General features: G+C 37.5%; 1 protein-coding gene across 4 annotated transcripts in view; it reads left to right on the top strand.

The window, feature by feature from the left end:
- Window positions 1-21,673, top strand: part of GRIA4 (glutamate receptor, ionotropic, AMPA 4) — a 584,876-nt gene that overhangs the window by 479,488 nt on the left and 83,715 nt on the right. For all 4 annotated transcript variants that reach the window (XM_006887293.1, XM_006887295.1, XM_006887294.1 and 1 more), the window contains 4 exons: window positions 3,562-3,720; window positions 8,063-8,230; window positions 9,765-9,869; window positions 20,812-20,922. In XM_006887293.1, coding sequence (XP_006887355.1) covers window positions 3,562-3,720; window positions 8,063-8,230; window positions 9,765-9,869; window positions 20,812-20,922 — 543 coding nt within the window. The remainder of the gene's footprint in view (window positions 1-3,561; window positions 3,721-8,062; window positions 8,231-9,764; window positions 9,870-20,811; window positions 20,923-21,673) is intronic.

Here is a 21,673-nt window from a genome sequence, read left to right as displayed (position 1 = left end):
GATCATCCTTAATAAGAGGATCTATCCTGTGGCCTGGTCCATAGGGAGCTGTGATGCTTACCCAAAGCTCACGCTTCTAGTGTGATTTACAGCCTCTTGAAAACCTGCTGGAAGGTCAACCAGGAGTCAATTCTGACTGAATAGCATTGAGTTTGAGTTTGAAGGCTGATCTGCATTCTATGTGATGTACACTGCACAGCTCCTGGCATGAAATACACCCAGCTTACCTATTCTAAATGAAGAATGTGACATCAGAATTGTAGACTCATTAACAACCTGTGTTATGTACATGATATAATCTTACTTACATAAAATGATGAGAACATGAAGCGCTAACTGTAGAAGATCAAAGACTTCAATGGATAAAAGTTGAGATGGATTACATCTCAGCATCAAGAAAACAAAAATCCTTACCGCTGAATCAATGGACAACATCATGATGATGGAGAAAAAATTGAAGTTGTCAACAATTTCATTCTACTTGGATCCACAAACAACATACGTGAAAGAAACAGTTAAAAATTAAAAGATAGACACATTGCACTGGGAACATTTGATGTCAAGAACCTCTCCGAAGTACTGAAAAACAAGGATATCAGTTAGAAAAATAAGATGCACTTGATTCAAGTCATGGTCTCTACAATTGCTCCCTATTCATCTGAAAGTTGGGCAATGAATAAGAAAAACCAAAGAAGAAATGATGCCTTTGAGTTGCAGTATTAGAGAAAAATATTGAATGTGCCATAGATTATCAAGGAAACACACAAGTCTGTCTTAGAAGTGTATCCAGGGTACTCCTTAGAAGCAGGGATCATGAAACTTTATTTCATATACTTGGGGCATGTTATCAGAAAGGGCCAGGCCTTGGAAAAAGTCATGACACGGAGAAAGGTGGAGGATCAGAAAAATAGATGAAGACCTTCAACAAAATGGATTGACACATGACTGTAACAATGAGCTTGGGCATGTCAGAGGGCATGAGAATGGTCAGAACAGAAGAAGATTCAGATCTGTTGTTGAAAGGGCAGCTATGAGTCAGGTTCAACTCAATGGCACCTACCAACATCAAGCGCTTTTCCCTAGTTGCCAAATAGATGGATTTATTTCTTCATTGACAACAAAGACAGTAATGTCTATATATTGCCAAGGAATATAATATTTTTATATTTCAATATAATTAAACACAGAAGAACAAAATCATGGTTGAACATGCATTAAAGCGTATGATCAACGCCAAGTCTTCCTCATCTCCCTGGTTCCTTCATTCATCCCAACTCTAATAAGCAAAGTTGCAATTATACATTGTACTTCTACCAAAAATCAACAATACAAATGAGAACACTACTTTGCCTTCATTCTTCTCCACAATTGATCATAATTCACATTTTCCAAAGAATTTTTCTAAGTACTAATAGGAAAAATAAAATAAATCAACTACAGATGCTAAGAACATATATGTGTGTTTATGTCTACTTTTCTTTGAGGCAATACCTTAGCTCAAATCCAAACTCATTACCACTCAGTAAATTCTGACTCCTGAAGACCATCATCACGTTACCAGGATTAAATCTTAGCAGTAGGAGATTGCCTCATCTTTTCCCCACAGAGCGGCTGATGGATTTGAAGCACTAAACTTTCAGTTAACAATCCAATATGCAGACTATATTAAATAATTTTTATATACCTTTGCTTTCTTCTTGGAAGGGTTTTATGTTTTATATTGTGTACATGTATTTTTGAAAGGCATATTTAAATACTTATTGGAACAAATAAGCCTTGTACAAAATAAACTTAGTTGTTGTTTTTGTTGTTGTTGTGTGCCATCAAATCACCTGCAACTCATAGCAACCCTATGTACAACAGCCCTAAACCCTGTTCTATCCCTTGCCAATCTTATTGTCTCCGACACACCTATCCCCATTATCCCAGTGACTGAATCAATCCATCTCATCAAGGGTCTTCCTCTCCTGCGCTGTACCTCCACCCTCCCAAGCTCTCTCCAAGGACTGATCCTACCTTGCAACATGTCCAAAGTATGTCAGTCGAAGCTTCAGAATCCTTGACTCCAAGGAGCAGTCTGGCTTCACCCTCTCCAAGATGAACTTGTTTGTTCTCCTAGCAGACCATGGTATATTCAATACTCTTCTCCAGCACTACAGCTCAAAGGCATCAATTCCCTTTCTATTATCCCTAATCATTGTCCAGTTTTCTGATACATAGCAAGTAACTGCATGCTTCCAGAATTTTTGAAACCTTCATAACCCAGAAATTTATTCACTTTCTTGGCTTCCTATACACCAATAACAGAAAGGTTTACCTACCTCTCTTCTGAGTCCTTGTCTACTCAATGGCCCATAACAATAACAAATTCCCTTATATTACCATTTTACACTGTGTTTGTTGTTATCATGTGCCATCAAGTCAAAACTTGACTCACAGTTTACATTCCAGTGGTTTTTCAGAGTCTGTAAATCACACAGGAGGTTGTCCATTTTTCTTCTGCAGAGCATCTGGTGAATTTGAACCACCTACCTTTGGGGTTGGTAGCACAACCCTTTTCTTACTAGGTCACTAATTTGTTTTGGTTTTTTGGTATACTGTTGGGTCTGAACCAACTCACAGCTCATCCTCTAACAGATTTTCAGAGGCAGTAAATCACACAGGAGGAGATGGTCCATCTTTCTCTCACAGAGCAACTGGTGGATTCAAACCATGTGCCTTTGGATTGACAATTCATCTCCTTATCACTAAACCACCAGAGCTCTCTACACCACCAGGGTGCCCTCCATTTTGCACTAGGAGGAGGATTTTTCAACAGATGTAATGAAAGCTTTTGTCCTGTCTGGATTACATTACCAGTTTTGTCTGCCTTTAGATCATGATATAATTAAACTGAAACCTCAAAAATGGTTTGAACCATCTCTTAATATTTGTTACCTTCAAATAATATGAACATCTACATATCTATACTAGAGGGCTCTGATGTAAGGGCAATTAGTTGGGTGTTATTTTGTTTTGTTTTGTTTGTTTGTTTTAGTCATGCTAGTAAAACAGTTATGTCCTCAACAGACTTGTTAATGCTATTATATTTGTCTCTTATATTTTCTCTTCCTCTAGCTCACAGGTCAGGTGGCTTAGTGGATAAGGAATTAGGTTATCAATTTAAAGGCAGGTGCTTCAAATCCACCAGCTACTCCATGGGAGAAAGATGGGCAGTCTCATCCTTTGCAATTTAGAGGCTCTGAAAGCCCACTGGAGTGTCAATTGTGAATCCATTCCAACTCAATGGCAATAACTTTGCGTTCACAAAAAACACTTGGGAAATGCATGTGAAATTGAGTTCACCTGAACTGGAAACACTTAAATCTGTTTCATATATTGAATTTTCAGTAGTAGAATGTAATAGCTAAATTGGCCTAATCGGATTTCACCTCTTTCTGGCCATTACTTTAATAGAAATCTATTAAAATTCCCATACTGATTATTAATTTATGTTAACATTAAAGAACTGAAGTGTATTTAATGAAGCAAACTTAATATAGTGTCATATTTTTTAAACAGGGTTTCAAGGATATTTCCCTGGAGAGGTTTATACATGGTGGTGCCAACGTTACAGGATTCCAGTTGGTAGATTTTAATACACCTATGGTAACCAAGCTAATGGATCGCTGGAAGAAACTAGATCAAAGAGAGTATCCGGGATCTGAAACTCCACCAAAGGTATTTGGTTGTTTGTTTGGTAATTTTATTTTATGTAGTCTTAATTTAATTTTAAGGTAGGACTACAGTATGCAATTTTTCCATTCAGATACTACTTTGGCATTGGAGACAATAATTTTTTAACTATGACTGTACTGCAAAAACACTTAATAAGTTCTAAATTTATGTCCTTTAGAGTTGTTGGAAATCAGTTCATGTCATTTACTCTTCTTATTTTGCATGGAAATTTCCTAGAAGACATTTTAAGCTCTATTAGTTTTTTGTTTAACTCAATATTTCAAATAAGAACAGACACAGGTAACTTTTCCATTCAGACAATAGCTATATTTGCAAGGCGATTTGTAAAGTAAGTGGCTAAATTGGTACAAGCGACTATAAAATGTATTTTTTTTCAAGGTCATAGTACAAGGTCAGACAGCTCAGTTTTTCTGACAGACATTGCAGACTGCCCAGCAGACAGTCTTGACGACATTTCTGACAGGTAGTGCTATTAATATTTGCAAAGGAAATTGGTAGATTTCTGAAAATAAAATTATTTTCTTTAAAAAATATAAATAATGCATGTTTATTAAGCATCAGCATAGACTTTTGTTAACCTTAGGTCATTAGCAAAAAGCAGTTCCTAATCTTTCATTGCCAATGTTTTAGAGCAAGAAATTTTCAAAGGACAATTTGGAAATGCAAACCTAAAAGTTCTAAGATCTGGGAGGAGAGAGTCTCAAATCTTCATTTCTTGAGTATAAAATTTTTATTTGACCTTATCAATTATTTTAATCCCCCCTCACTCTACCCCAGATGATGGACTTTTGCTGACCATACTGTCTTCACTATCCTACACAATTCCCTAATGAAGTGAATGCCCACTGTCTGATGATATTAAAATATAACTTTCTGATTTTACAGATTATGTGGTATTCTTTTGGGTTTACTCCTATAAACTCCTTGGGTAACTATCTTTTTCTATTTTTTTTTTTTAGTTGCATTATTCCTAGCCAATGTCTAGCTCCTTTTCTGGAGAACTCACAGATAACACACAATTTCAACCTCACAACTCTTACAGAAGACATTCCTTATTGTTTTGTGTCTTTTTATTTCATTCTGATGTGTTTCCCTTAGCTGAAACAATACACTCCATCAGCTCTTGAGCCAATGAAAAGCAAATACTGAACCTGAGCCCTTCTTGTCAAAGCCCTTTGACTTTCCCCTGTGCTATTTTTCTTCCCTTTTCCAACTTACCAGTTACAAACTCTGCAAACAGAACTCTCTCCATCTTTCAGAGCACTAGTCACTCTAGATCAAGGTCTAGTTTTAGCCTGGCACAAAATGGAATATTTTTCTATTAAGTATTTTCTAGATGTATCTATGGTGTTTTAGATACACCTGAAAGTTGTGTGCCTCAGAAAATGGCTTCCTAGACAAGAACATAAAAAGCCAAGGGAGAAAGAATTAAAACTTTCAAAAGAGAGTAAAACTAATTTAACCTGCTGTCCCTTCCCATCTGTCACCTCTCTGACCTGCCCAATTCCGGGGCCTTGTCACTCTGGCTGAATGTCTGCTTGGCTGTGTCCTGCTCTTTGCTCTGCGTGATACCCGCTCTTTTTTTTCTAGTTCACTTGTTTCATTAAAATGGATGGATTTTTACAAACACAGCAAGTACGTTTGCCTTTTGGTACCAACATTCTCAGCTTTCTTCTTCCTCTTTAAGAAAGGAGCACCATTTTTTATTTTCGTAACCTTCATCCTGATATACTAGCAAAGCATTTTTCTCTTTTCCTTAGTGCCTTTGGTAAATCTCACTTTATTTCTTGCCATTCACTCCTTAGCTGACAGGAACACTTTTTATACTCAAAGATGTGTTGGTTCTGGCTGAAGAGGAAGCATATTTGTGTTGAAGATAGCACCTTGATTAAATTAACAACTTAAATTTCCTTCAACCACCTAACCCAATTCTGAGCAAAGATGCCTGTCCTTCAGCCCTTTTCACAATGTCCTTGAGAAATGTACCATGAAGCTTTTCATTTGCATGTCCCTCTTAAATCTTTCAATAAAGTCTTTATTAGTAAGACACAGATTCTTTATTAGAATTTATATGCTTGTGTGTTTTTTTCTTTTCCCTGAAATACTGGCTGCTATGTCTTATGATGGTGACCGCGTGGCAAGAAGCTGAGCTGCCATCCTGAAGGCACCCAGTTCTAGTCCACCAGCTGCTCTGTGTGAGAAGAATGTGCCCTTAATTGACTCTGAAAACCCACCAGAGGGTCAGTTATCAGTCGGTTCTGACTCTTTGGTACACAACCACATGTCTAATGATAATGTTGCCTAATTTTGCTCTCTACAATTGGAATTTCAAATTTTTCTTTATTTGAAAGCAATAAATCAAGATCTTTTTTTTATCTCCAAAGCACAAAATTACTTCTAACACTGCCTTCAAGTTGGAACCAATTTATAGCTGACATTCCTTTGGGTTTCCTAGGCTGTAAATGATATAAAAAGAGATCGCACATCTTTCTCTCTTGAAATCACTGGTGGATTTGAACGGCAAGAGAGGAATGGCCCTTGGCTTAGTAGCACAGTTCTCTACAGACTATGTACCAGAGCTCCGTGCTTAACTCAAAACTCAAACACATTGCAATAGAGTCAGCCAACTCATAGTTGACCTTCTAGTGGTTTGCCAAGGCTATAAGTGCTTGAGAGGAGACTCCCCTTCTCTCTCCCTCAAAGCCACCCACTCCATTTCTGCCTGTTAGCAGCACAACCTCTTACCTAGGATATTCTAATCCTACTGAATTGGCCATGGCTTGGTTTGTCTTAGTAGTTGAGACTCTGCCTTGTATCAAGAAAATTGTACCCCATTACCTAGTAATTGAAGAATTTTCTAATTAAGATATCCCAAAAGTTACCCCCTGTACTTTTTCTTTCACGCTTCAACAAATTGCATTTTCTTCCCTCTGGTTTTCTTTACTTCCTCTCCTAACCTTAATGTCTTTCTTCTGAGGCCTCAGACTTTCCTCAAAGAGAAGCATGGGGTGATTATTCAGAGCAGATGGTCTACACTTTACATCTTCACTTTTGCCCAGGTTATAATGGAAATTTAGAGAAATGGCTTAACCTTCCTGAACACAAATCAGTGAGCCTAAGTATTTATTCCTGCTTAGCACAGTGACCAATGCATACACATGTGTTGAATAAAGCAGCGTTATTTCTTAGTAATTCTAACCACGCTCATTCATTCTCCTGGGGGGACTGAAACATACAGCCACCACGTCCCTAAGTACACATTAAATTTCAGGGAGCCTTACTGAACATTTTAGAACCACCTTTCTGGGCTCAACCCTTGTCACAGAATATAAGGCAGATTGGGACTATATTGTACAAAGCGTAGAGATTCTGGATAAATCCGTCTGACCTGGCTCTTCCAAGTCTACTTTATGAAATTATATTCCTATTTGTTCTTTTAATTACTCATTAGCCCAACATACAAATGTATCAGACAAGGGAAAATTATCTGGACAAAATATATTAAGAGGGTGAATTGATCACCAATATTTTCCTTTCACTGTCTGTTCTTTTCCACAGCACAATGAACTAGCTTTTAAGGTTGTTTGTTGTTTGGGGGTTGTTTTTTTCTTCTCAAACTTTTTCCATTTCCATGGAAAATATGCTTTTGGAGTGTGCTACTCCTTGAAACCCTAACTGATAGGAAAATGTTTATTAGAAGACCTAATTTTTTTTTTTCCAGAATGTTTTCTTCTTTTAAAATCAGAATGGTAGGATTTAACATGAAGTTTTATTTTAATGAAACAATAATAAATATTTCTAACACTAGAGTCTCAAACTCACTGCTATTACGTTGTCTGTGACTCAAGGTCTTTCAAGTCCTGAGACTGTAAATTGTAGCAGGAGGATACTGTCTATGCTGCTGCGGGTGGAGTCACGCTGCCAGAGATCCCCAGGTTTGGGGTTAGCAGTGCAACTCACTCCAAACCAGCAAACTCTAAGAATCGATTCATTATCAGTAATTTAACTGTCCTTCAAAGACTAGAGACCCCAGTCATGAAGCAGATAGCAGGTCGACCTCTAATCAAAAAGGTTGGTGTTATGTTTAGTAGAAGAAGGTTAAGGCCATCTGCTTCTGTAAAGATTGACAGGCTTGGAAATTGGGTATTTCTATGGTCATTGGGTATTTCTATGGTCAATACAGGGTCACTATCAGTCCAGCTGGGCTAAACAGCAATGAAACAGAAAGAATGATGCTTTATGTTTTAAACCCACAAAGACCTCAACCATCCAGGATGCCTGGTAAGTTTTAACCTTTACTTTTCTAATTGCTTTATTTTCTCAGTACACCTCTGCTCTGACTTATGATGGAGTCCTCGTGATGGCAGAAACTTTCCGGAATCTTAGAAGGCAAAAAATTGATATTTCAAGGAGAGGAAATGCTGGAGACTGTCTGGCAAACCCTGCAGCTCCGTGGGGTCAAGGAATTGACATGGAGAGGACACTCAAACAGGTAGTTCAGAACTTTATCAACTCAAACTATCTCATTGTCATAAGTGGCGAATGCAGAGTAACATAATGTATAATAAGATAGATTACCATTTTAATATATTATTCATTTTTGAAACAGACTATAGAGTGATTACTGATGTTTATATCATATATAAGCCCATAATCAAGATAAGGTAGCTTATGCTGCAGTAAAAGTCTAATATCAGTGGTCTAAAACAGCAAAAAAGTTCAGAGAAGATGGAAGCCTAGAGAACAGGAGAAAAATACTGAAGATAGTGCCAACACAGTGGAATGAATGAGAATTAAGTGGGAAATGTAACTAGTACCTCTTTGGCGATTGGTGTAGAAATTATTCAGTGGGAAGCTAGTTAATCATGTTGTTCACATTAACCACAATAAAATTATTTTAAAAGCAAGCGTACTTCTCCCTCGCACACACTAGGTAAGCAGGGACCATTCTATTTACTGCAGTAACTACGTGACCAAAATGAAAGCACTCGCCTTCTTAAATGCTGGGAGAGGAATAGAGAGTTTGTATTGTTGTTGCTGTTGTTGTGTGCAGTCCAGTTGGAACTGAAGTACAGCTGACCCTCTAGTAGGTTTTCAGAGGTAGTAAATTGCACTAGAGGAGATTGCCCATTCTGCTCCAGCAGCTGGCGAATTTGAACCATGCCCCTTTGTGTTTGCAGCACGTCTGACCACTGCTCTGGCTCAGTAGTGACATATGTCACACCCATTGACTCATTTGATATCTGAGCATCACATGGCCATAGCTAACCACAAGGGATTCCAAAAGTATAATCCTACCTGGAGCTAAGAATGCAGGAGAACCAGAATTACTTGGCAAACATGCGAAGAGCACTCTGAATTATCTTACTGACTTGAATTAAGTGATTTGTTTGTTTTAATCACTTAAAATTATGTTAGTACTAGTGTTCAAATAATTAATACAATAAAAATTATTTTAATATTACATTTTAAAAATATATGAGATGATAGGGGTTCAAAATATAAGTAAAAGTGGATTAAAACAAGATTTGAAGTAAAACTTAATATTTTTCAGATGTATTATTATTTTATGAACTTCCTAAATATTAGTTTTAACATTAACAAAGGATATCATATGAGTATCAGCACTATTTGATTCATTAAGTAGAGATGTAGACTAAACAAAAAATAACCATAAACAAACCATTCATATTTCTGTGGCTATAAATAAAACGTTAAGGCAGAATTCTGTTATTTAAAATAGAACTTTGAAAATAAAAATGCAAACAAGCCATATCAGCACTCAGACATAAAGTAGAATGATAATAAATGTGCATTTATTATATAATTTATTATATAAATGTGCATAAATCTTTCAGAAATCCCAAAAACTAAAATATTGCATAGCTTTTAGTAGAGATTTGGTTATCCCTACTTATAGTTTGGTATTCACAATTGTGTTGTCATTAGCTGATCAGGTGAAGTTAAAATTTCTATAAGTAAAATATCAAATTAGTCCATGTGTGGGTTTTCTTTTTTACCCATAGGTTCGAATTCAAGGGCTTACAGGGAATGTTCAGTTTGACCACTATGGACGTAGAGTCAATTACACAATGGATGTGTTCGAGCTTAAGAGCACAGGGCCAAGAAAGGTAAGCCATATTATGAGAAAAAGAAAATTCTGTTTCTTAGCTTTTATGTAACACTTTTAACAGCTTAGGGGGAAAAGACAGTTGGTTCTGCACTTCCCTCTCCCCCCAGCCCCCTTCTATCTATCTATCTATCTATCTATCTATCTATCTATCTATCTATCATCTATCTATCATCTATCCATCTTTCTAGCTATCATTTCTCTCTGATCTCTCTCTCCATATCTCTCTATTTCTTCCTATCTCTCTCTCTCCATCTCTCTCTCTCTCTCTCTCTTTCTCCCCACCCCCATATCAAACCAGAAATAAAACTCACTGCCATCAAGTTTTTCCAACACATAGCAGCCCTCTGTGGGAGTCCCTAAGGCTGGAAATAGGAGAAGACTCACTATCTTTCTCCTGTGGAGCAGCTGGTGGCTTCAAATTATCAGCCTTCTGGCTAGCAGCCTGATAAGTTATACACTACACCAACAGACCTCCATATGACTGAAGTTTTCTTTTTTTTTTTCATCTTTTAACTGTTTATTGTATAATAAAAAACTACAAAAGTAAGACTGCTCATTTCCATGTACATTTCATCTGTCCAATTGTTTAGATTACAGCCCAAAACCTCCATGTAAATACAGCCATCTGGGTTCTGATGTGACATCTGTAATATTGCATAGAAAAGGCACAGCTCTCAGGTCTGTGGGGGGGAAAGGTTACAACCTCCTTTCTGACACAAAGCCCTCCTCAAAAACCATGCACCAAACATGTCACTATTTACAGCTTCTCCAAAGTCGTGGCTGGCTGCGTGTATAGACTGCACTTCGCTTCTCAACCGGTTATTCCTCAAAACAAGTCCAAACATTCTACTGGCTTTGTTTGCAATAGCACTTGATCCTGGCCAATCGTCAAAGACCATTTAGACTCGTTCCTAGAAGCAGTGAGGGCATCTGTACACAGCAGGCCACGCACACCTCTCTGCTTCTGAGGTGCATGGTGGTGACCGTGGCCAACAGCCAGGGACAGGCCACACATGCCCTTTCCGATGTTCTTAGAAAAATGCATAAAGGTCCGATTTGCAATTGCAAGGTTTTGAAATTAAGACAATTACTATAGAGTATAACAATCGTTGCACAGAGTCAAGTCTCTATTTTTTTACATTTGTCATTTAAGTACGCTGCCCTGCAGGATTCATAATTCATTATTTACCACAAAGGTGGCTAATAAATGTAAGCTTTAAAAACAATCCGTAAGTTGACACTTTGGCTCTTTGGAGTTTGTTTATTTATTTAATGCATTTTCCTTGCTTGACCTCAGGGCAGCTGGGCGTTCCTAGGGGCACTCGGTGGAGTGGAGGCTCTGGCTATTTCGCACCCTTTGGTATGAAGGAGGGTGTCGATGTGGCCGCCCCTTCTGTCATAAAGAGAAAGTGCTACTAAAAAAACTTTTAAAAATATCAACCTTTTGATGCTTGATGAAGTTTTCTTTAAAATGAATAATTGCAATTAGTACTTTCTTGGCAATCAGGGTTGAAACAAATTATTTTGGTATGTTGTTGTTGTTGTTATGTGCCATCGAGTCGCTTGCGACTCATAGCGACCCTATGAGTCATCCTAACTCTAACATCCCTAAACTCTGCTCTGTCCTGTGCCAATCACACCATCTCTGATACACCCACCCCTATTACCCCAGTCACTGAATCAATCCACCTCATAGGAGGTCTTCCCCTTCTGCGCTGTCCCTCCGCCCTACCAAGCATGATGTCCCTCTCCAAGGACCTGCCCCTCCTTGCAACATGTCCAAAGTATGTTAGACAGAGCCTCAGAATCATTGCCTCTGAGGAGCATCCCGGTTAAACCCTTTCCAGGACAAATCTGTTTGTTTTCCTAGCAGTCCATGGTATTCTCAATACTCTTCTCCAGCACCACAGCTCAAAGGCATCAATTCTCCTTCTATCCTCCTTAGTCATTGTCCAACTCTCTGATGCATAACAAGTGATAGCAAAGACCATGGCCTGTATCAGACACACCTTAGTCTCCAAAGAGACACCATTGCTCTTCAGTACTTTGGAGAGGTCCCTAACAGTAGACTTTCCCATGGCAATACGTCTTCTAATTTCCTGGCTACTGGTGCTGAGGGTGTTGACTGTGGAGCGTAGCAAACTGAAGCTGTGAACAATTTCAATCTCTTCACCATCCATCCTGATGCTGCTAATTGGTCCAGTGGTGAAAATCTTTGTCTTCTTGACGTTGAGCCTCAATCCATATTAGAGGCTGCAGTCTTTGACTCTCAGCAGCAAGCGCTTCAGGTCCTCCTCAGTTTCAGCAAGCAGGGTTGTATCATCTGCATATCACAGATTGTTGATGGATCTTCCACCAATCTTGACCCCTGGCAAGTTTGAACACACTCATTTATACATTGTGGGTATACCTTTTATTCAAATTGGAAGACATATTCTTGGGGTATTGGAGAGAAGGCTCAGAAAAAAAAATTATACACATACGCACATTTAGTCGTCATTAAAGCACATAATGGAGTAAGAAGCCACAATCACTTCCAGATCATCAGTCATTTATGAGATCATTAGAAAATACAAAAGAGAGCTAGTTCAGTGCTCTTGAAGTAGGCAAGAAGACAAATTCTATTGAGAAAGCAGAAGAAACAAATTTATTATATTTTTTGTTGTTGTTGTGTGCTATTGAGTCACCTGTGATTTATAGCAACCCTAAGCATAACAGCCCTAAACCCTGCTAATATTATTGTTTCTGACATATTATTATTAGGCTAAGTAAAGAGATATACACATTTAACTCCAAGTAGGGCCAACGGGTGGGATTTAGGAAGCCTCTAGTGTCAGCAAACAGTGTCAGATTCTTAGATTTAGGACTGTTGCTCTGCTGGTCTCATGGTCTCGAGTTGCAGGCTGTCTGTCTCCAGTGGTTAATTTTTGCCAGAAGCTCCAAGGAACAAAATTACATGCTCAGAGGACGGTCTCTGAGTATTGGAACTGACTTGATGGCAGTGAGTTTGAAATACATCACATTTTGGCACTTATGAAATATTTTATTAATGAAGCTGTAGTCCCCATCACATTTGCAATAAATAGTTATAAATATTTCACAATGAATACACACAAGTTGTCATATTCTTTTTCTCTTTTAACCATAATAGTCAAGGAAAGAGTTGTTCACATTCCTCTTTTTTTTTTTTCACATTCCTCTTTTTAAAGCTTTATTTGATTAATAATTTTTAAAAAATCCTGTAAAAACTACCTTTAGGAGCTCATATTGACTACAGTAATTCAAAAGATGAAGTTTAGAAGACAGTAGGCATTTCTTAACAGAGAAAGAACAACTCAAAAAAGAATATCAGTATAAAATGTAAAGAATATCACTAAATAGTACTTGTAGAAACTATTAAATTGGTATGTTTCACTGTGTATGTTCTGAAAAATGAATATTTTTCAGAATATTCTGAAACCAATAACTGAAAAATGAGTATTTTAAAAAGAATCTTTCCAAACTATAAATTAGTGTTTTGATATAACAATGATGGCTACAATTTATAAAATACTTGCCTTGTCCCAGGCACTATACTTGGTGCTTGTATTTAATCTTCACAACACACCTATGACATAACTATTCTCATTCTCTCTCTACAAATGACAAAATTTAACATCCAGTAAGTACTTTCTTTTGGAAGCAGGAGTGGCACCCAATTCCTAAACAACATGCCTCTGGAAACTATGAACTTTGATCAGTGTCCATAGAAAGGCGTGTTCAACTTGAAGGCAATCAACAACAACAAGTGCTTTCTTATCTAAGACCAGACAGCATGTGAGTGGCAAGATAAAAAATTTAATTAAAAAAACTTAATTCAGGTTTATCTGGCTCAAGAGTATTTCCACACTATTTCATTGATTGGTTTCTATGTGTGTGACTAAATGTTCTGGGATTCCCAATCTTCTCAATGTTAAGCATAGTTTCTTATCATCCACACAGTGTACAATCAATACAGTCAAATGTCTTCGGATAGTCAGTAAAACAAATACAGACATTCTCCTGGTACTCTCTGCTTTCTACCGAGATCCAGCTGACAGCGATGATATCCCTGGTGCCAAAGCCTCTTCTAAATGCTTCTTGAACTTCTTATACAGTTCTCTGTCAATGTAATATTCTAGCTATTTTGTATGATTTTCAGTAGTATTTTGCTTATAATATTAATTATATTGTTCAATAATTTCCACATCCTATTATATCACTTTCATTGGGAGTTGGAATAAATATGGGTCTCTTACAGTCAGTTGGTCAGGTAGCTGTCTTCCAAATTTCTTGGCACACATTGGTAAGCATGTCCAGGGTTACATCCATTAGTTGAGACATGTCAATTGGTATCCCAGTGATTATTTTTTTGCCAATGCCTTCAGTGTATCGTGGTCATACCTAGACCAAGAAGTTGTTTTATGTGAATAGAGCAAAGGAACATGGTATATTTTCAAATCAAGAAAGGCTGTATCATCCTTTATCCATACCAATTAAATCTATATTCTGAACAAATCATTTGGGAAGCTGGACCCTATGAAGAAAAATGTGGCACCAGTATAGGAGGAAGATTCATCAACAACTTGTGTTATACAGCTGACATGACTTTATTCCCTAAAAGTGAGGACATGAAGTGCTTGTTAAAGAAGTTCCAAGACTACAGCCTACAATATGAATTACATCTCAACATCAAGAATGCAAAAGTCCTCACCAGTGGGCTTATAGGCAACATCATAATAGAGAAATAAAGAAAAGACTGAAAGTGTCAACAACTTCATCTTACTTAGACCCACAATTAACACCCTTGGCACCAGCAAGAAATAAATCAAAAGACATTTCGATTGGCAAAGTTGGTTGTCAACGGCTATACCAAATTACTACAGCTGATTCAGGTCATAGTCTTTTCAATAAGTTGATATGCATCTGAGAGCTGGACAATGAATAAGTGTGACAAGAAAAATCAATGCATTTGAGTTGTGTTGTTGGAGAAGAGTATTGAATACCTCATGGACTTCATCTCCTATGAAAACTACACCTATGCATGGAGCTTGTTACTAGAAGGATGTATTCTTTGGTAAGGGATGTTATGCTAGGAAATCTGGAAGGTCAGCTAAAGAGAGGAAGACGCTTCAGTCAGATGGAAACAATGAGCTCAGTTATGTCAGAGATGATGAAGATAGCACAGGATAGGACAAGGTTCAGATCTTTTGTTTATAGGGTTGTTATAAATCAGACTCTACTGAACAGCACATAACAATTTATTACCTTAGTAGACCTTGCTCTAGAGAAGTTTATTTTCTAGTAGGGAAGAATACAATAATAAGTTTATATGACGGTTGAAGAAAAGGCATATCATATCGGCATCCTAAAGAGGAAGGATTACTTTCTGCTTGAGGAAAAAAATCAAGGGAGGTTTTGTAGAAGAGCTGGTATGTTAAGTTAGCCATGTTAGAATTTGGGTTGGTAGAAATGGAAGCAGGAGAGTTAAGGTCATAGATAGAAAATGGCAAAACTCTGTAGGGCTGTATTTTGCTCCAATCTATAGTACCAGATAGATTGATACAGTGACTACAGCAATGGGCTTGGGTGTGTCAGAGACTGTGAGATTGGCACAAGATAGGACAGAGTTCAGATCTGGTGTTCATAGGGTTGCTATGAGTCATACTCTACTCAATGGAACCTAACAACAGCAACAATAGTATGGATATTCTCCTATATATTTGAGGGAGAGAATTTCAACTACCATGAATATCATCTCCAACTTTTTGGCCCCTTGGTCAGCATCTCCTTGAGTGTGTATTGTTGTTGTTGTTGTATGTGTTGTCACATTGGAAACAACTCATAACAGACCATCCAGTGGGTTTTCAGTGGCTGTAAATTACATGGAAGAAGATTGCCCCATTTTCTTCTGCAGAACAGCTGGTAAATTCCAACTGTCTACCTTTGAGTTAGCAGCCCAACCCCATACCACTAGGCCACCTGGATAACACCCATTAGGTTGAAGTGTGCATAATCAGATCGGTAGCCTAAGAGACAGATGCCAGCTGGGAAGCCCAGCGGTGCCTCAAAGGTAGCTGTCCCCAACAAGAGGAGACACACTCCTAAAGACTGTCATTTAAGAAGAAATCCAGGGAGTTCTATGGAAACATCAGCTTTTCTCAGCACACAGAGTCAGCCGCAAGCGATTTTATAGAGCATTCTTTTCATTCATTATGGAGCAAATCGAATATCACAAAAGCCTGAAAACTATGACTACTTTGTGGGAAAAGGTAAAGCAATCCCACCTTCCAGGCCTTGCAATATTGTACATTGTTGTTCATTGCTGTCAAATCAGACTGACCCTTCAGCAGGTTTTTAGAGATTCTAAACTCACAAATTTACAGGAGTAAATTGCCTTTCTTTCTCCCACAGAACAGCTAGTGGATTCAAACTGCTTACCTTTGGGTTGGTAGTGTAACTCCTTACCCACTAGGCCACCAGAACACCCTTTACAATATTAACTAATTTTTAAAAATTCTTTATAAAATGAAAGACAATTTTACATTGTACAAAACAATACAGAAAGAAAAAAATGTTTTCCTACAAAAGAAAGTATAAGGAAAAAGGAAACTGATGTTAACTAACAGTAATAGCAAATGGGCTATGCATAGCACAGCAATATTTCATGGCCTGCTGAACTATGATTGTAGCAAAAATTAACTCCTTTTTTTTAGGAGTAAGTTAAAGAGTAAGAAAGACAAGTGATAAATTGTACATCTTTACACTCAGCTGACATCCACCCAAAACTCTTAAAAGAAATATGCGCTGTAAAATGTTGTAGACTTATCTATCTTCATTTTTCCTTTGCAACAATCAACGTGGGCATTCTGTCTGGAATATTAAACTTAAAAATGAGCTACCAAGAGCAACACTGTGCTGGTGAGACTAGGTGATATGTCTGTGAAGCAGGCACTCGCTCTTGCAAATTGAAAACGTGCGAGCAAGGGAGCAATCTCTGCAAACAGAACAAAGATTCAGCCCATCAGTTGGTCTGACTTGTGGAAAAGGAAAGCTGACTGAAAGTCTCATTAAGCAGACACTAAAAGCTCTATCTGACTCGCCTGATCCTAGGCTTGTCATTCTGTTGACCCCCTGAAATCAAGAGGGAACACTCAAGCTCCATACTTGGTTGGCTTCCAGATTTCACCATGGCAAAAATGGCAGTTGTGTTAGACACTATTATCATAGTCAAGTCGATGGCATCTAACAACAAAAAACATGTTAGACTTTGTAATAGAAAACTCCTGAGCCTTTAACACTCAGTACTCGCAAGCATTGGCATATAAGATACCTATGGATTGTTGGGTGGTTTGTTTTGTTTTTTTTAATAGAAAATTCAAGTTCATAAGTGATTTGGCCAGAGATGTTCAGTTAGAAAGATACGGTTCTGGGATGGAAGAGAATGTCTATGTAGCTCCAGCTGTGTAGTCTCTTTTTCTTGGAGAGAAACATACTCAATCCCAGGGCTCAGAGCTGTGGGAATTAAGTTAAATTCTGCAGGACAGGTAGACACAGCAGCACTCCGTGGGACCAACTTTAAGTAGAACACAGATTTTGTGGCCCCTCGATGCCTGTTCATGCCCAATATGACCAGTCCCGTTGGGAGCACATACAGAGATGTCAGCTCACATACTTTATTATGGGTATATTTACACATAATCTGCCTTCAGAGGATCAAAGTAAATAGTTTTTTGTTTAGTTTTGGGGGGGGATTTTTTTTGCCTTTGTTTTCCTATCAATTTAGTCATTTAAGTGTGTCTATATGTGGAGAAAATCTGACTAAATGAGATCAGACATGGCAAAAGTTTGTATTTAATTAGAAAATGGTGTGAATAACTAGGACAAGGATCTTTATCTCACAGGAGGTTTCATGGTCTAATTTTAAAATTCGTTTCTTAAAGAGTGAACCCCTAATTGGTGTTACTTCCCTGGAAGCCCATGACCTCCATGAAACCTCCCATTAAACAGTATCACACTGCAGAGTGTGGATTTCTTTTCTCTCCAGTACTGAATGTTGATATTAGACAATTATACAGTGTTGGCTAAAATTTTACTTATAATTTTAATTTTCCTGCATTTCTGGATCATTTATCTTTTATGGAGGATACATATAAACCCACAACTTCGTTTTTAAATGCTAAATAACGTCGTCTCAAACTTTGAGAAATTCAGAATGTGTCTCTGGTCTTTACTTTTTCTGTTGTGGAAACTTAATAAATAAGTAAAAATGTCCTTCCTAGAGAGTTGAAAGCTAAAATCTACAGAGTAGCTACGTCACAATGGAGTGTTAAATTGTGAAACCCATTTTGATGTCAAATAACTGTCAAGTGGAAAAAGAAGTAGTTTTTAATATGATTACTTCAAGTTTTAGAAGAATTTGAGCAGAGGCAAGGTCCCAAAGGTAAACTTATTTTTAAGTTATATTTTTCACAGAATTATCCAGTAAATATCATCTCTAAGTAGATTCACATGGACAAATAAAAATCAACAAATTGATATATACGCATAGTCCTGATTAAGCCAAGAAGTGTAGCATGCCACATTGTTGAAAATTATTTTACCCCACCTATTCTGGTATTGTATTAGACATACAGTATTTGTGAATGTTTTCAGAAAGTGCTTATTCTGACATGTTGATGCTTGCTTTATTCAATATGCTCATGACACTTATGAAATATGCAGTAGGCAAGAGAGACTACCAAGTATATAGGAAGGAATTCAGTTCAGGGAGCAAACTTTATTTTGTGCTGTCTCATTAATTTCACTGATTGTGACCCAAAAAGAAAGCAGAAATTCTCCATGAGGTTATCCAGGCTAAAAACTTTATGGGACAATATTATTAGTTCTTCTGTGGAACACCTTATGGGTTCAAACAGTCAGCCTTTTGATTAATAGCTGAATGTTCAACCCTGATGTCATCAAGGATGCCACGATAAAATAAAATATGTGTGTGTGTGTGTGTGTGTGTGTGTGTGTGTGGGTGTATGTGTGTATACACATATACAAATACATATATACATATATATATATTTGGAGAAATACATTTTATCAATGGCATCAAGAAATTTACCAAAGGTGTTTAGAAAGCATTAAATTAACCTTCTTTTGAAAAAAAAAATCACCATATAATAGCAAAATATATAAATTTGGACTCATTCAGAAGAGTTTTGAATTCTGGCCCCATGAAAGTATAACCTTGTGTGATGTCCTTAAATTTCTAAAATAGTTATCATCTCTAAACTGTGGATACGTCTTTGTTTGTTTTGTGTATTAATTGTTTGAAGAAGGGTAAGGCTGGTTTCCAGAAAGTACTAATACATGGTAGCTGTCCATGCCTACCAAATGGTCTACATAATGCAGAAATAAAAAGCAACTAACCTGTCCAGTAAGAAGCCAACTGGAGCATGCTATCTTTAAAATACTTTACCAACTGTTGTTCTTATTTTTTCTGTGCTTTGAGTCAGAACTGACTCATAGCTGACTTTCCAGTGAGTTTTCAGAGGCAGTAAGTCACACAGGAGCAGACCGCCCATACTTCTCCCATGGAGCAGCTGGTGGATTTGAAACACATGCCTTTGGGTTTGCAATACAGCTTCTTACCACTAGATGAATTTTTGGCCAAGAGCTTGCTTCATTTCTAAATGATAAAACATTAAAGTAATGGAAAAGTACAAAAGCACAAATTTAAATGTAATCCTTAAAAGTGAAAAATACCATCTCTTAATATTCATCTGATCTCAGAAATTGTATGGTTTCATTTCCAGCTGTCTAGGTTTTGTCATAGCAAAACCGTTTCTATATTTCTTTCAAAACACATAAATTATTTTTGTATGCTTTAAAATACCCTGTATATCTATGGATGGTGAAGAGATTAAGATAGTTAACAGTTTTAGTTTACTTGGGTCCACAATCAATACTCTTGGTAACAGCAGCCAGGAAATCAAGAGAAGAATTGCATTGGGCAAGTCAGCTGTGAGGGACCTCTCAAGAGTACTGAAGAGCAACGACGTCAGGCTGGAGACTAAGGTGTGCCTGATCCAGGCTATAGTCTTAGCAATTACGTGCTAGCCATCAGAGAGTTGGACAGAGAATAGAGATAATAGAAAGAGAATTGATGCCTTTGAACTGTGATGCTAGAGAAGAGTGTTGAATATACCATGGACTGCTAGGAGAACAAACAGGTTGGAGAAGGTGAAGCCGGAATGCTCCTTGGAGTGAAGGATTCTGAAGCTTCGTCTGACATACTTTGGGCATGTTGCAAGGAGGGACTGTTCTTTGGAGAGGGACATCATGTTTGGCAGAGTGGAGGGGCGGCGAAGGAGAGGAAGACCTTTGGTGAGATGGATCGATTCTGTGACTGGAGTGGTGGGAAGTGCATTTGGAATGGCTAGGTTGGCACAGGATAGAACGGTGTTTAGAGCTCTTGTACACAGGGTCGCTATGAGTCGTAAGCGACTCGATGGCACATAATAACGACAACAATATCCTCTTTACAAATCTGTTTGCTGTACCATACAATTTGTAAAGTTATTGATAAAGTGAAATAAATTCCTTGCTAAGGGCTGCTCACTCATCTCATTAGGGAAACAATCAATACAAAGTGATTATCCATCCATATTCATGGTCCTTTTGGATACATTCATCTCCACTACCCTGACTACTCTGTGATTTTAAAGTTAGCTAGTGAATCAACTAAGAAAACATCCAATCACTTTTGTTGCTGCTTTTGTTTCTGGTTGTTAAAAGCGAAGAATGTGTGTGTGTGTGTGTGTGTGTGTGTGTGTGTGCACTTGCTCATTTATTATACCTCTCCTTGTTCTAAGCAAAACTAGGGAGAACTCGTCTAAAACATGTCTTCAGGTATTTTGTCTATTTTGCAGGTTGGTTACTGGAATGATATGGATAAACTGGTCTTGATTCAAGATGTACCCACTCTTGGAAATGACACAGCAGCTATTGAAAACAGAACAGTAGTTGTAACCACAATCATGGTAAGTTTCGGTCTATGCTTTACGCTTTTCCGTTTTGTCCAAAGATACTTCTAACTCCCCAGCCCTGATGACCAGGGGAGGTTAAAGGTCCATCTCAGCAGTCATATTGTGGGTGTTCTTGTTCATAATAAGTCTGTCAAGGCTTGAATAAGTGTGTCCTGAGCTTACATCCAGTACTTTTATTTGTGTTACCTTTTGTTACATTTTTGTTCTTTGAAATAAATGCTCGGATGTTAGAGACTGAGATTGTCACTCTTTAGAGAGTCACTCTAGTTGCAAAATATATGAAATGAAAAGACCTCCAAAATATACATGAAAATTGGTAATAACCAATCATGAAAAATACTTAGCAGCAAATGGCATATTATTACAGTAACTATGTTACTCAGAGTATCAGTGTTTTAAATTTGTTGAATAATACTTAAATTATAAATTTTCGGGTAGCTTAATCATCAGGTAGTAATTTCCACTGTCTGTTTATAACAATGGAGATATGAATGTGAAGGTTTCTATGAACATGTTTTATATACGTAAATACCTTAGAAAATACATCTTTGTTTAATGTGAATGGATTTTTACACCGATTCTTTTTCTCATTGGCCATAAATGCAATATGCAATGTTGTTAATTGGACTTCTGGGAACTAAGAAAATGTGATTCATTCAGTCAGTCACATCATAAAATGAAAACTACTCTAAATTTTGAGACTGGTTTCTAAAAAAAAAACAACAACAACAAGCTTTCATGAAAT

This window comes from Elephantulus edwardii, unplaced genomic scaffold (assembly GCF_000299155.1).
Source record: "Elephantulus edwardii isolate Elephantulus edwardi_28Jun2011 unplaced genomic scaffold, EleEdw1.0 scaffold00056, whole genome shotgun sequence".
Lineage (NCBI taxonomy): Eukaryota > Metazoa > Chordata > Mammalia > Macroscelidea > Macroscelididae > Elephantulus > Elephantulus edwardii.
This window is presented reverse-complemented; position numbering and strand designations above follow the sequence as displayed.